The sequence below is a fragment of the Drosophila sulfurigaster genome, chromosome X (genome assembly GCF_023558435.1).
Source record: "Drosophila sulfurigaster albostrigata strain 15112-1811.04 chromosome X, ASM2355843v2, whole genome shotgun sequence".
Classification (NCBI taxonomy): Eukaryota; Metazoa; Arthropoda; class Insecta; order Diptera; family Drosophilidae; genus Drosophila; species Drosophila sulfurigaster.
Window position 1 is genome coordinate 15814862 of NC_084885.1, and position 14016 is coordinate 15828877.

At 42.8% G+C, this 14016-nt stretch overlaps 2 protein-coding genes across 7 annotated transcripts in view; one reads left to right on the forward strand and one right to left on the reverse strand.

The window, feature by feature from the left end:
• LOC133848180 (ras GTPase-activating protein raskol) overlaps positions 1 to 6917 on the forward strand; it is a 58414-nt gene extending 51497 nt beyond the window's left edge. For 3 of the 6 annotated variants that reach the window (XM_062283625.1, XM_062283626.1, XM_062283627.1), the window contains 5 exons: positions 1718 to 1838; positions 1908 to 2035; positions 2104 to 5808; positions 5878 to 6163; positions 6242 to 6914. In XM_062283625.1, the coding sequence (XP_062139609.1) occupies positions 1718 to 1838; positions 1908 to 2035; positions 2104 to 5808; positions 5878 to 6163; positions 6242 to 6479 (4478 nt within the window). In that variant the 3' untranslated portion in view covers positions 6480 to 6914. Of the gene's footprint in view, positions 1 to 1717; positions 1839 to 1907; positions 2036 to 2103; positions 5809 to 5877; positions 6164 to 6241 lie in introns of all 6 variants that reach the window. The other 3 variants (XM_062283624.1, XM_062283628.1, XM_062283622.1) reach the window with 2 other exon arrangements.
• Positions 6918 to 11997: 5080 nt separating this feature from the next.
• Positions 11998 to 14016, reverse strand: part of LOC133848181 (midnolin homolog) — a 43482-nt gene continuing 41463 nt past the window's right edge. The window contains exon 4 of the mRNA XM_062283629.1: positions 11998 to 13458. Within this exon, the coding sequence (XP_062139613.1) occupies positions 12667 to 13458 (792 nt within the window). The 3' untranslated portion in view covers positions 11998 to 12666. The remainder of the gene's footprint in view (positions 13459 to 14016) is intronic.

The following is a 14016-nucleotide window of genomic DNA, read 5'->3' on the forward strand; positions in this document are numbered from 1 at the left end:
CGTTTTGTGTGGATGATGCTGATGGTGATGAATCATGCGGCGGCGAGTACCTGCCTCATTGAGGGGCGGGGTAGCTGCCGCAAATGCCGCAACGGCAACGAGAACAACAACCGGGGCAGGTGATGTGCAGCAGCTGCTGTTGCTGCTCCTTTCCCTTCATTGTGGCACTCGAGAGAGTGGCAGGCAACAACAGTCACAGCAGCAGCAGCAGCAGCAACCGGTTTTGCTCTGATGCGGGTCTTAACTGGGCTTTGCATTTTCGCTTTTGTGTCTCCCTCTCTCTCTCTGTGTCTCTCTTTCTTGCTCCTTGTCTGTGGTAAACCAACAAATTGAAATCCCGAAAAACGACATCAAATTCCAGCAAAGGTTGCCAAAGGTCATGCCAAACAAATCTTTCATTCCGTTCGGTTCCGTTCCGTTCGAAGCAATCTTCTACGATATATCTTCTAACCGGATATTGCTAATACCTTCTAATACTTTAAGCCGATTCTAACTGCTTTTTACTGCGTTCCGCTCTCAGTTCAATTGAGCGAAATTGACCAGCAAATCGTTGAACGTCATCTTTGGGAATGCAAAAAAAAAAACAACAAAAAAATAAACTGAAACTGAAAAAGAAAAACAGAAATATCATCACGTCGAAACAAAGACAGGTTTCAAAAGACAAGTTTCGAAATGATGATTTAATCAAGCGGTCAAGTAAAACAATTAATTCTCGCTCCCCCTCCTCCTCATCGCTTTCTTCGTTCCCCTCCTTTAGCTTCCCCTTGGCCGATTCAGCTAATTGGGTTTATTAATAGAAAGAAGAATACAATAAAATTACTGAATAATGAATGCAGTGTTGCCACTTTGCCACTTTTGAAGGATGCAGTTTGCAATGTTGTTGTCATTATCGAGTTGCTGTGATTCACAATTTTTTTGCACATGCGAAGTATGAAGTAGAAGTGGCTGAAGTATTTAAATAACTATATAAATATTGTGGTATTATGTTTCTGTGTTTCTATTTCGATTAACTTCAAATTAATAAAGTTTAAATTGTAAAACTGTGTTGTTAACTTGTTGTTGTTACTTAATTAAATCGAACTAAAACAAGTAAGAAAGTTACTGTCGAGTGCACTTGATTGTGAAATACCCGATCTCAGTTTCAGTAGAATCTTCTAAAAATATGCCGAATTAATTTACTTAAAAATATACCAAATGAATATATATAAAAAATATACTTAAATATTCCTAAAGTGTATCAGTATAGTACTTCATAGAGTATAAAATATACCTGTCTTGGTATATCAATATAGTACTTCATTTAAAATATACTATAAAGAACAGAATATACCAGATTTTTAGCCAAAGCAACTAGACCCGACAACAGCAGCCGCATTTTTGCCATACAACATTATTTTTTAAATACCTTTAACGACAAATGTTTGTTATTAAAATAAAATATAAATTTGAATTCTTTGCATTAGAATAATGATATTTTTCATTCTTTTTACTTGGCAACGATGAATTCTATATTAGAATAATGATGTTATAAAGTTGTTCAGAACAAATAAACAAATATTGAATAGTTCATTTTAAGAATTCCTAATATTATTATTCCTATAAGTTGCTCTGCCAAAATATTTGAAGAAAACCTTTGTAGTCCCCTAAATTTGTACTCATACTCAATTTCTTCACATTCCCTCAACTAATCCATACTTTTATTTTGCTCTCCTTGCAGATACTTCATATGAGAAGGCCTGTCGCCGCGGCTCGGCGCCCACAACGCCCATTCTGGGCAGCAAACAGCATCAGCCGGAGCACAATGCGGCCTCCCGCTTTACCAACTTCTTTAGCAAGAGGTAAGTTTTCAAACACAAAATGCTGCAGTCTATGAAATGGTCTCACTAATGAATGTTTATATTCCGCAGAACGAATCCCCTGAAGCGCACAAAATCGGTGACCAAATTGGAGCGCACCAAACGCGGCTCGGGCGGATTACGCGGCTCGCGTTCACACGAGAGTTTGCTGTCCAGTCATGCGGTGATGTCAACCATAGGTGAGTAGAGCACACATGACTTAAAAGACATTTCCCTTGACTAACTCCTCACTCGTCCCCTTTCTCAGATCTGTCGTGCAGCGGCGCTGTGGGCGTGGCGCCCGTGCATCAATCGGTGCTGGGGCGTCGACACTGCTTCCAGGTGCGCGGAGGTCCTCGAGGTGAACGCTATTATTCATGCGGTTCGCGGCAAGAACGCGATCTGTGGATCTACTCGCTGCGCAAGTCGATAGCACCGAATGCGGAGCACACACGACGCACCGACAACTCGCTGAAGTTGTGGGTCTATGAGGCGAAGAATCTGCCCGCGAAGAAGAAATACTTTTGCGAACTGCAGTTGGACAAAACCCTTTACGGTCGGACGAGCGTGAAACTCCAGACGGATTTGCTGTTTTGGGGTGAATACTTTGATTTCCCCGACATACCCGAGATCAATGTGATCACGGTGAATGTGTTTCGTGAGGTGGACAAGAAGAAGAAACGCGACAAATATCAATTCGTTGGCTCCGTGAAGATCCCCGTACACGAAGTGACGTCCCGTCTCATCTGCGAGGATTGGTATCCGATAATGAGCGAGAAGGCAAGCGACAGTCTTGGTCGCGGTGGCCTAAGCGGTGGCACTGGCAGCGGCAAGGACAAGGAACGCGAAGTGTTGCCCACGCTGCGGATCAAGTGTCGCTTCCAGAGCACCGACATATTGCCCATCAATGTGTACGGCAACTTTCTGGGCTACCTCAAGGAGAACTACAAGCGGGTGTGCGAAACCCTCGAGCCGGTGATTGGCGTCAAGGCCAAGGAGGACATTGGCCAGGCGCTAGTGTTGCTAATGCATGCCCAGGGATTAGCTGGCGCATTCCTCACCGATGTGGTTGCCCTCGATCTGTTGCGGGTGGGCGATCAACGATTGACGTTTCGCGGCAACTCGCTGGCCACCAAGAGCATGGAGGCGTTCCTCAAGCTGACGGGCGAACAGTATCTGCAGGACACACTCTCAGCACCGATCAACGAGTTGATTCAATCGGAACGCGACTGCGAAGTGGATCCCACGAAGACGAGCGGCTCGTCGGCGGGTTCGCTGCAACGGCAGCAGGCGGCGTTGCGGGGCGCTGTCCGCAATGCGTGGCAATGCATTTACGAGTCGCACAAACATTTCCCGCCGCAGTTGCGCGCCTGCTTTGCCACGTTCCGCGAGCGGTTGCAGCAACTGGGTCGCCAGGATATGGCCGACAATCTGATCTCGGCGAGCATCTTTTTGCGCTTCCTCTGCCCGGCGATATTGTCGCCATCGCTGTTCAACATCACCAGCGAGCTGCCGTCGGCGCGTGCCACACGCAATCTGACGCTGGTGGCAAAGACGCTGCAAACTTTGGCGAATTTCACACGATTCCAGGGCAAGGAGAACTTTATGGAGTTTCTCAACGATTTCCTCGAACAGGAGGCGTCGCGCATGCAGCAATTCCTCGAGTACATCTCGACACGTCCGGAGCACGCGACACCCGATTCCATACTCGACTGGGCCGGCTACATTGATCAGGGCAAACAGTTGTCAATACTGCACAGTTTGCTCAGCGAGAGTCTGGCCAAGTTGCCGGAGGCGCGTCAGCATGAACTCGATCCGTTGCAGCACATACTCGACGACATCAGTCGGGCCAAGGAGCTGTCATCGGGTGGCCATGCCCTCGGCTCTGGCTATCTGCCCACAGTGATGTCCACGCACTCGATTGCCAGCGAGAATCAGGAGAATCGTCAGCCTCCCGATGGCATGCATCAATCGATGTCCGGCATGGGAATGGGAATGGGACACGGACACGGACATGGTCTGGGTCATGGCATGGGCATTGGCATGGCGCCCAGCAGTTCGACCACATCGTTGCATCCACAACAGCAGCAGCAGCAACAACAACAGCAGCAGCAACAGCTGGCGCAGCCACAGCATGCGGTGGTCAGCAAACCGGTGCCCGCCGAGCGTGGCATTATGCGTGGCGTCCTCACGCCCAGCGCCCTCGAGAAGAACATCTTTCGGTACAATGATCCCACGGTGAATGCACGTCTGCAGCAGCAGCAGCAACTCGATGTGCATCACCAGCAGCAGCAGCAGCAACAGTTGCTCTCGAATTCACAGAGCTCGATTGCGGCAGCAACAACTGGAGGCAGCGGTGGCTACATGAGTTCCCCGGTTCTACAGCATGCGCAGTCGCAGAGTTCGATGGCCTCTTCTTCGCTGAATGGCAGCAGCAGCAATCTGCTGATGCAGCCACATCCCGCCCAGCAACAGCAGCAGCAGCAGCAACATTGTCCGCCCGCGCCACAAACAAGCGCTGCCAGCACGATGGAGCGCATGGAGCGTTTGGAGCGACTCGGACAGCAGAGCTATCAGTATGTGGTCAATGGCAATGGCAATGGTGGCAGCAATGACTACGAATCCTCGACAGGGGGATCGCGTGCACGCACCTTGCCACGCAACAACAACAACAACGCAACGACGACGAATGGCAACAGCAATGCGAACAACAACAATGCGTGCAACAACAGCATACAGAGCGGCAGCTACGATGACATGCATGGCGAGTTCATACAGATCTCTGGCCTCGACACGAGCAGCGCCTTTGTCCGCAAATCCCCCACGCCCCTTATGAAGGCAGGTGGCGGGGGAAGGGGCGCAGCAGCAACAGCAGGTGCTGGCACGCGGGGCGGCAACAGCACACGGATCAATCGTCACAATCTGAACCTGAATCTGGGCATACCGGATCACTCGGGGCACAATTATGCGACGCGTGCACCGCTCAATCCCAACTCGAATATGCCCAAGAATCTGGAGGATCTCGACGATCTGTTCAAGTATGCCGAGGAGCACGAAGTGATTGTTGCCGATGCACAGCTGCCAGCTGGTGGCAGCAACAATCATGTCGTCGCGCAGAGCAGCAAGCAACAGTTGTCCGCAAAGAGCAGCCACTGCAGCTCGGGCTACCAAAGCATTTCCACCAATCCCTCGCCCGCACAATCCTCCAGTCCCGTCGAGGGTCAACAACAGCAGCAGCAGCAGCAACCACAACAACAGCAACAGCAACTGAAGTTAGGCGCACCGCTCGCCTTTAAGAATCCATCGTATCAGCTGCAGAGCAGCAACTGCAGTGGCATGCCACAGCAGACGCCGTCCTCCTCCTCAGCGGCCAGCAGTCGCGGTCCGGCGACACCGCAACAGTTTGGCGGACGTGCGAAACCCTTGGGCGCCGGTCTGGTTGCAGCCCGTGCCGCGTTCCTCAACAGCGGCGGCACCTTGGACGCAGCCACGTTGACGCCCAGCTCCTCGGACGAACAGCTCTCGGCGGACAATTATTACAGCTATGCGGCGGCAGCGGCAGCGGGCGCCAATGTCACCGGCGGCAAACTGGAGGCCCAGCGTTCGCTCAGCGGCGGCAGCAGCTCCTCGAACTCCAATTCGGGCAAGCCGCATGCTTACGGACGCTTGAATGGACCGCTGAAGCGTGAGGATGTCTACGGCAGTACAGGGAACAATGGCGGTGGCATAAATGTGGTGGGCTACGCAATGTCCACGTCGCATCATCTTCACCAGCAGCAACAGCAGCAGCAGCTGACACATCATCAACACCTTCAGCAGCAGCAGCAACAACAACAGCTGCAGCTGGAGCACAAGCAATATGGCAGCAGTGGGGCAAGCAGCACTGGTGGCGCCTCCACGACGGCGGTGGCACAGCGTCGCCTCAGTCTCGACTCGGCGCGCACGCTCTCCGACAGCAGCACCGACACAGAGGGTAAGTCTCAACTGCATAGTTAATTATTCTGATCTTATCTAATCTCGGATGGATAACTTTGTCTTTTAGGTCATTGCAATCAGCTGCAGGAGGGCAAACGACGACGACAATTGCGCAGCAGCGGCGGCGGCGGCGGCGGCACCTCGGAGTCGGGTCTGGGCAAGGGCTACGATCAGAATGGCGAGATACAGCTGCTGCAGGAGACGCTCGACACGCTGCGGCACACGCTCGATCGCGACGAGGCCGAGTTGCGCGATTCCAGCGATGAGTTGTTCGCCTTGCAGCGTCCTGGCGGCGCTGCCAATGGCAATCTTAGCCAGCAATCAGAGTCGACCATGCGCAGCATTATTGACAGGTAAGTGTTTAGTTTTCTCTCTCTCTCTCTCTAGCTCATGTATTGATTTGTGTATCTTTTCCCTTTTGCTTGGCACAGACTCATCACCATGGAGGAGGAGCTGCGACGCGAGCAGCTGAAAATGTCATTGGCCCTGTCGCATAAGCAGCGTGTCATCGAGGAGCAGGGACAACAGATTGCAGCGCTAGACGCAGCCAACAGTCGACTGCTGAGCGCCTTGACTGCCCTGCGACAGCGTTACGAGACGCAACAGCAGCAGCAACAACAGCAGCAGCAGCAACAGCATCAAGCACCAAAGAACCAGAAGCCACAGTGAGCGGTTGGACGGACGGACAAACAGGCAAGCAGGAGTTGAAAGCAGCTCCTTTGTGCCTCACACACACACACACAATCACACATCAACAAATACACACGTTGTAGAGACGCCGCCGTTGTCGTCGATTTATTGATATAAGATCATTTTTTGTTTATTTTTTTTTTGTGTCCAATTTTTTTTCCTATGCTACATAAATTATGCTACATGTTTAATATATATACACATATATATATATATATAAAGAATAATAATAATACATACATACATATGATAATGATATACAAATTTCTCAAGCTATGTTTAAAAACAAATACAAAATTGCAACTGTTGCTGCAGCGGCGGCAACAGCAGAAGCTTATGATTGTAAACTGAAGAAATCATGATGATGAAACAGATGCAGAACAAGTTAAGTTAATGAATAAAATTATAACCAAAGTTAGAAAAAAACATTTTTTTTAATTTACTTTCGTAAAATTGTTAAACATTGAATGTGTAGTCATATTTCTAACTTATTATTGCAGCTTTAAAGTATGCAAACATACAAAATTAGCATTTCACAAAAACATCCTAAAAGTATGCAACAAAATATTACGACTAGCCACTAAGCGAAGACTGCATACTTATGCATGTATGTGTGTGTAGGTGCTTCACACCGCAGCCGCCAGATAAATTTTTAAAATTTTAGTGCATCTACTTGCTGCTCAATTATGTTCGCCTGGTACTTCAGCTGTTCCAAGTAGCAAAATTCTAGAGATCTTCGTTGCACATACATACGCACAAATGCCGCTACTGTTGTTGTAATGCATGTTGTTGTTGTTGGTGTTGTAATAATGGCTGCTGTTGTTGTAGCCATTCATGTTGTTGTTGTTGGCCGTTTTGAGACTCCTTGAACGGCTGAAAAGTGCCACCTCAGCGGGTGAAATACCAGGCGAACATAAATCAGTAGCAAGCTGACAGTCACTTTTGGCGCCATCTATGTGTCATTGTCCAAGAAACGCTTCGCATTGGCGCCCCCCAAAGTATGCAACACAAAATTATTTTGCTGCACATTGCTATACAAATTACAAAAATGATCCTAGCTCAGCCAAATCCTGCCGCATTTTGACCGGACCGGTTGCATTCGATTCGTGGGATCGAAATCTACCTATTGGCATTAAAAAAATATGGGGTCATCTAAGAATCCAACACTTGTAATTTTTCAGTCCGTGGGACGTAGGATGATGGACAATATTGCAAATTACAGGATAACTCGAGAACCACAAGGACGATTGGAATGTCCTTTGGCACGATGATAGGCCTTTCTAAGACGCATCGTTTGACATAGAATTTGCAAGGATCCGACAGGATATGGCTGAGATAAACACTATTTTCTGTATAAAAAAGGTCCTTTTATTTCGGCTCCTGTAAGGATTTTCGTCCTCGGACTTTTACCAATCAGTTTATATTGAATAGAGCTAGCTTTGTGCCAAAGGACATTCGAATCGTCCTTAAAATGACGGAGTTACTGCGGAAAATATGGATTTTTGGCAATTTTTGCATGGTACCCCCTTGCAAAAATTTTCGATAATATTTTTTGGTTTGATCCTGCAAATCCTTGAATGTCCCACGATATTTTGGACTTGGGAGAGCACAAAAATGTAGGTCCTTTCAAAATCCGCTCAGTTCCTGCCGATCCTTTAACAAAAACAAGCTTTAACTAGGCTATTTTTTCAGCTTTTGTTCAAGAATTATTGCGTTCGGTTTGTAAAGTTGAGTTTCAACAATTGTGGCTATCTTAAAGATACAAATCTAAGTCGAATGATTGAATGAAATAACTAACATACTTTTCAGCTGCCACCCATAAATATAATTTGTGGAACGTATTTGAAATATTAAAATGCAATATACTTTCAAGTCCAAAAAAGTTGACAACAAAAGACCATTGTATTTTGTGTTTTGAATTAATGTTTATTGATGAATAGTTTTATTTGCATTGTTTGTTTTCTTTGGGGTTTTGCCTACTATTTTTTGAATGCCATTTGCCATTTTAGTTTTTACATGCAACCGAAGGACATTCTTTCATTTCGGCAATTATTTATGTCATCTTCTTTTTTATTTCCATTTTATTTTGGGTTTTTTTTTACACACAACAATCAAAATTCTATGCATTTTCGGCATTTTTCTTGTCATTTTTTGGTTTACGTCAAAAAATGTATATTTTCATATTGTTGAATATTCATAAAATTATGCAGCTAATTGAGTTGTATATATATATATATGTGATTTTTTTATGGGGCATCGGTTTTGTGTTTTACATGAAATAAAGATTGTGCATCAAGTGCCTACACTGACTGCTGTCTAGCATTGCACCAACATAACTTGCATGCTTTCGGGCTCGAACTGAAAATACAATTTCATGAATATTATTGCAAAATGTTCTTTGTTCGATTTCATTTGATGGCGATTGCTTCGAAATGTTTTGCAGAGTTCAGAACACGCCAGGTTTGGAGTGTTTTTTTTTGTATTATTTCAATGATGTATTTCGAGTATCTGATAGTGCATCAAATACTCTTGTGTGTTTTTGTTATCGGTTCTTACATAAATACGCTTAGCTCTAAACAATATTTATTTATAATTATAAATATTCGCCTCGTCAATCAATTATCAATCATCAAATCAAAATCGCTGCAATTGTCGCTAATAGATCTGAATGCGTTTCATTGTCAGTTTTGGGGATTACTCTGTGGATAATTTGTATGTGTGTGTGTGTATATTTATGTGTATATCATATTCAGAATATATGTATAGAGCATGCATTTCCATTTCCGACTATATTATGTATGTATATGCCTCATAAAATTTTGCTAAGTTCCCAGTCCTGGCGAACCCCACTTAAATCTATTATTATTTTAGTATTTTATTATTTTTCATTTTCCATTTTTCATTTTCCATTTCTTCATTTTTTACAATTTGCAAATTTCGTGGGTAAACTGGAAAAATGTTTATATTGTATTATATTATCTGTGACTATTCCAACATACACAATCTCATCTATTTCACATAATTATAAAAAAAAAACATATTCGTGTCGTAGAATTTTGGTGAAATTGTTGCGAAAATGGAATTCGAAACAGTCAACTTTCTAAATCTTATTTTCATCAATATTATTTGTTGTTGTTGTTTTTTTTTTGTTGTAGCTTGGCCAAGTTGCTTGTTCAAGGGCATCTAATAATTTCGCTAATAATTTAGTGTTTTGTCAATTGTCAATTTTTGTTTTTTTGTTAAATTTGTATACTTAAATTTGTCAAATCTTTACATCGATTTCGATTTCAACGAAAAAGACTCAAAAATATCTCAATTCAAAAAATATGCATTGTTCTTTGTTATATACTTAATTTGTTTTTTGGGCATTAATAAATTTCAACTATTAAAAATAAATGCAAACAATTTAATTTAATTTAAATATAATTAATTTCGATACGTTTGTTTGTTTTAGGTTTTTCTTTTTCCTTTTTTTTTCGAGTGTAAATTTCAATTTGTTTTCATTTCGTATTCAGCAAATGTTGCGCATATGTGTTGGGAGAGGTTTTTCATTTTGTTTTGTTTGTTTGTTTGTTTGTTTTGCAAAAATTGAGAAATTTAGTGTGTAAATATTTGAACTATATAGTAGTAAGTATATATATGTATATATGTATGTACGTATAATAATATAAATATCATTTGTGGTTTGTTTTTGTACTTTGTTAGAAATTCACGCAGATATGCTGAGAAATTATCCAACCGAGTCCTTGTCGCCTCTTTTAAACAAACCGCCCAATTGAGGAAACAAAATGCCAATCCAATTACCATTTACCCAAAAGCAATCAATCAATCAATCAATCAATCAATGAATCAATCAGCCCCAGCCTAACTATAGCCAATACTTTTGCACATCTCTATCTTATCGAATCGATTATCGATAGTCTTCTTATCGAACTTAAATGTATTTTTGTAACATTTTCTTTATCGTTTTTTGTATTTTTGTTTTTTTTTGTTTGTTCGTAATCCCGAAGAAAAACAAATAATAACTTTATATAAATTGCACATGATTTTTGTTGTTAACTTACAATCTATAATAATAGTATGTATATTGTATGTATATGAGAATAACTAGGACCATGGATCATACTATCGGAGCTGTAATAATTGGTCAAGTTGTCGCCTTACGTGTGTATTTTCGAGTGTGTGTGTGTGTGTGTTGGGTGTGTGTGTGTGTGTGTTAAGGTATTTTTTACAATGCTAAGTATTTGCAATTGGCACATAATTACCAACAAAGTCGAATCGAAAGAGATAAGAACACGTACAGATATCATTTCTTTACATTTCATGTTGTTGTTGTTCTAGTTGTAGTTTATTGCACAGACGATTGTGCGGTTAACAGCGCCTTAACAGCGTGTTAACAGTGCATTAACAGTGGCGAAAAGAAACTCAAAAATGAAAAATGCAGCTTTTATTGAACTAAACCATTAACTAAGTATTTGTTGGTGTTTTTTTTTATTGAAATCAAAACCAAGATAATTGCAAGCAATCAAATTAAATCAACATAATCGTAATGATAATAATGTTAACTTTTAACTAAAGAACTAATTGCATTTTGTTGTTTCTAGTTGTTGTTGTTGTTGTTACAAATATTCATACTTAATTCATTAGATTATGTAAAAAAAATTTGGGTGAGAACACAAAGAGAACGAATTAAATGTTTATACGAGCGCTTTTCGCAGCTTAGAATTAATTTAATAGTGCATTGAATTTCAGCCTAATTACGGCTTAAAACAAATTAAAAAAAAAAAACACTCTGTATATAGAATAATTATTACAAATATTATGAATAAAGAAACACAATGTTGGTGATGGATGTTTTACAACTATAATTACAATTACAATAATTACGATCAATAATAATAATAGTAGTTAAAGTAGTAGTAAATAGGTGTAATGACCACAAATAAAATATGTATATATATATATATGTATGAAAAAAAAAACGTTAGACAAAAACAAATCTATATATAAAAAGAGACGACGATTTTCTATTAAGGCAAATTAGAGGTTAACAGCGCGCAACGCTGCTCAAAAAAGAGTTAACATAACATAAAGCTGCTAAAGGTTGCAATTCAATTTCAATTTCCATTTCAATTTCAATGCAATCGACGCCAGTGCGCATGTGTGTGTGTGTGTTGGATGTGTGTGTGTGTGTGTGTGTGTGTGTCTAAATTTAAACTCTACTTTGCTAAACTTTTCATGCTTACAATTCTTAATTCTTTCCTTCTATTTCATCTTTCAATTGTTCATCATATTTTCATATTCAATTTCATCGCCCGTTTTTGGCTTACATAAAAATTACATGCGAAAAAAAATATTCATTAATTTATATATATATATATGTATAATGCTATTATAGTATTGGGTTACATCTTCTTTCATTTTGTTCAGCTTAAAATTAGCAATTAGCAGTTTTGCATAGAAATATTTTTGTTTTCTTTTCTTTTATAATGTAATATTTATAGTATTTTTTGCATTATTTGTTTTTTTTTTTTTTTTTTTTTGTTTTTGTTTTCACTTGATTCCATCTTGGGGCTCTGCCTCGATTTTGTTGTGGCTGCCACAAAACAAAGAAAGTACAATAATAATAATAATAATTATGATAAGTAGTATAAGTAGTTAAAAAAAAAATCAATTTCACTAAATTAAGTTTAGAAACATGAAATAATCTGACCACACAGTGCTTATCAGTGGGGGGAAAGGGGAAAGGAGGAGGAGGGGGGTAGAGCTTAGCCGGCTGATTATTGTTGTGAATTGTGTTAATTATTGTTGTTGTTGTTGCTTAAAATTAATTTAACAGCTCAACGGTTCTCGCTTTCTACCTTACGCTCTGTCTCTCTCTTTTTTCTCCCCCGCACCCCCGCAGATCCTTCACTTATCACTCCTCTTGCTCCACGCTGTTGTTTCAAACAATGCTGTGGGCGGAGGGAGCTATGGGGGGGGGGTTGCACACTGTGGGCGTGGCAGTTGCATGTTAAGTGGAAGCAAACAATTCGCATACAAAATATTTGTTAGAAGAAATACAAAATATATAAACAGATTTGTTGTTGTGGTTGCTGTTGTTGTTGTTGTAGTAAATGCTGTCGATAGAAATGAGTGGGCGGAGGGGGGGGGAGGGGCGTGACGCTTAGGCAGCTGTATCGACCTCCTCGACAATGTGGTTGGGCGACACTTCGCTGGGTGGTGCGGTGGTTGTTGTTGTGGTTGCTGTCGCTGTGGCTGCCGCTGTTGCTGCCGCTGTTGCTGCAGTCGTTGTTGCTGTTGCTGTTGTGGCTGCTGCTGCCGTGGCTGCGGCTGCTGTTGCAGTTGCTGCTGCAGCAGAGTTGTTGCTGCTGCTGTTGCTTGACGCCGTCGTCGTTGTTGTTGCCTTGACGCTGACTGCATTGAATTGCGGCGTCGCTGTTGCAGTTGCAGCTGTTGCTGCTGCTGTTGCTGCCGCCTCGGGCGCAGTTGCATCGCCAGCTGCTGCTGCTGCTGTTGCTGTTGCATATGGCGAGCTCTTGAGCTTGCGTGCCTCACGCTTCTGCTTGCGCTGTTGCATGACCAGACGCAGCTGGTCGAGCTTTGACTTTGTCTTCAGATTCGCCATCTCTGCCACACACTTCTGGCACATGTCGCCACCGTTGTTGCTGCTGCTGCTGCCATCGCTGCTGCGATAGCGGCACATGCAACCGTTGTTGGTGGCCAGCATTGAGCTGGCATTGTTGCCTGCCTCTGTGCAGCACTTGGATGCTGTCGCTGCCGTCGCCCCCTTTCCATTGGTCGCTGTTTGCGTGTAGTGTCCGTTGCATTCACCGTAGACGCAGCTTCCTCCGCCAGCGGCGGACAATGCTGCTGCTGCCGCTGCCTGTTGTTGTTGTTGCTGCTGCTGCTGGGCGCGACTGTTGCACTTGGCACAGTTGTGGTGCTTGCTCGAGTACTGCAACGACAGAGAGAGAGAGAAGAAAAGAGATGTTTGTGAGAGAGAGAGTCTTAAAGAGCAACTTGAGTAACAAACAAACGGGGAAGGAGCACATGAAGTAGGATCAAGGTGAGAAGGTATTAGGAAAGAATATCTGTTGAAAGTATGGCAACAATTAAGATCCTTCCTGTCCCCAAAAGAAGAAACATTTTACAATATGTAAATGGGAAGCAAATTGAAGTTGGAGTGAGGTAAAGTACACGTCAAAGCAGAAAGGTGTTCCTTAAAGAAAATTTAGTAAGGAACTAAGGTAATAAGGGGTAAGGTAACAAGGTATTATGGTAGTAAGGTTCTAGGGTACTATGAGGTTAAGTTACTAATGCACTAAGGTACTAAGGATCTAAGGTACTACGTAGTAACGTAGGGAGGCATTAATGTAGTGAGGCAGTGAGGTACTAAGGTAGTGATGTACTAAGAGACTAAGGTATTAATGCACTAAGGAACTAAGGTACTACCCAGAAAGATAGTAAAGTACTGTGGTAGTAAGGTAGTAAGGTAGAAATGTACTAAGGGACC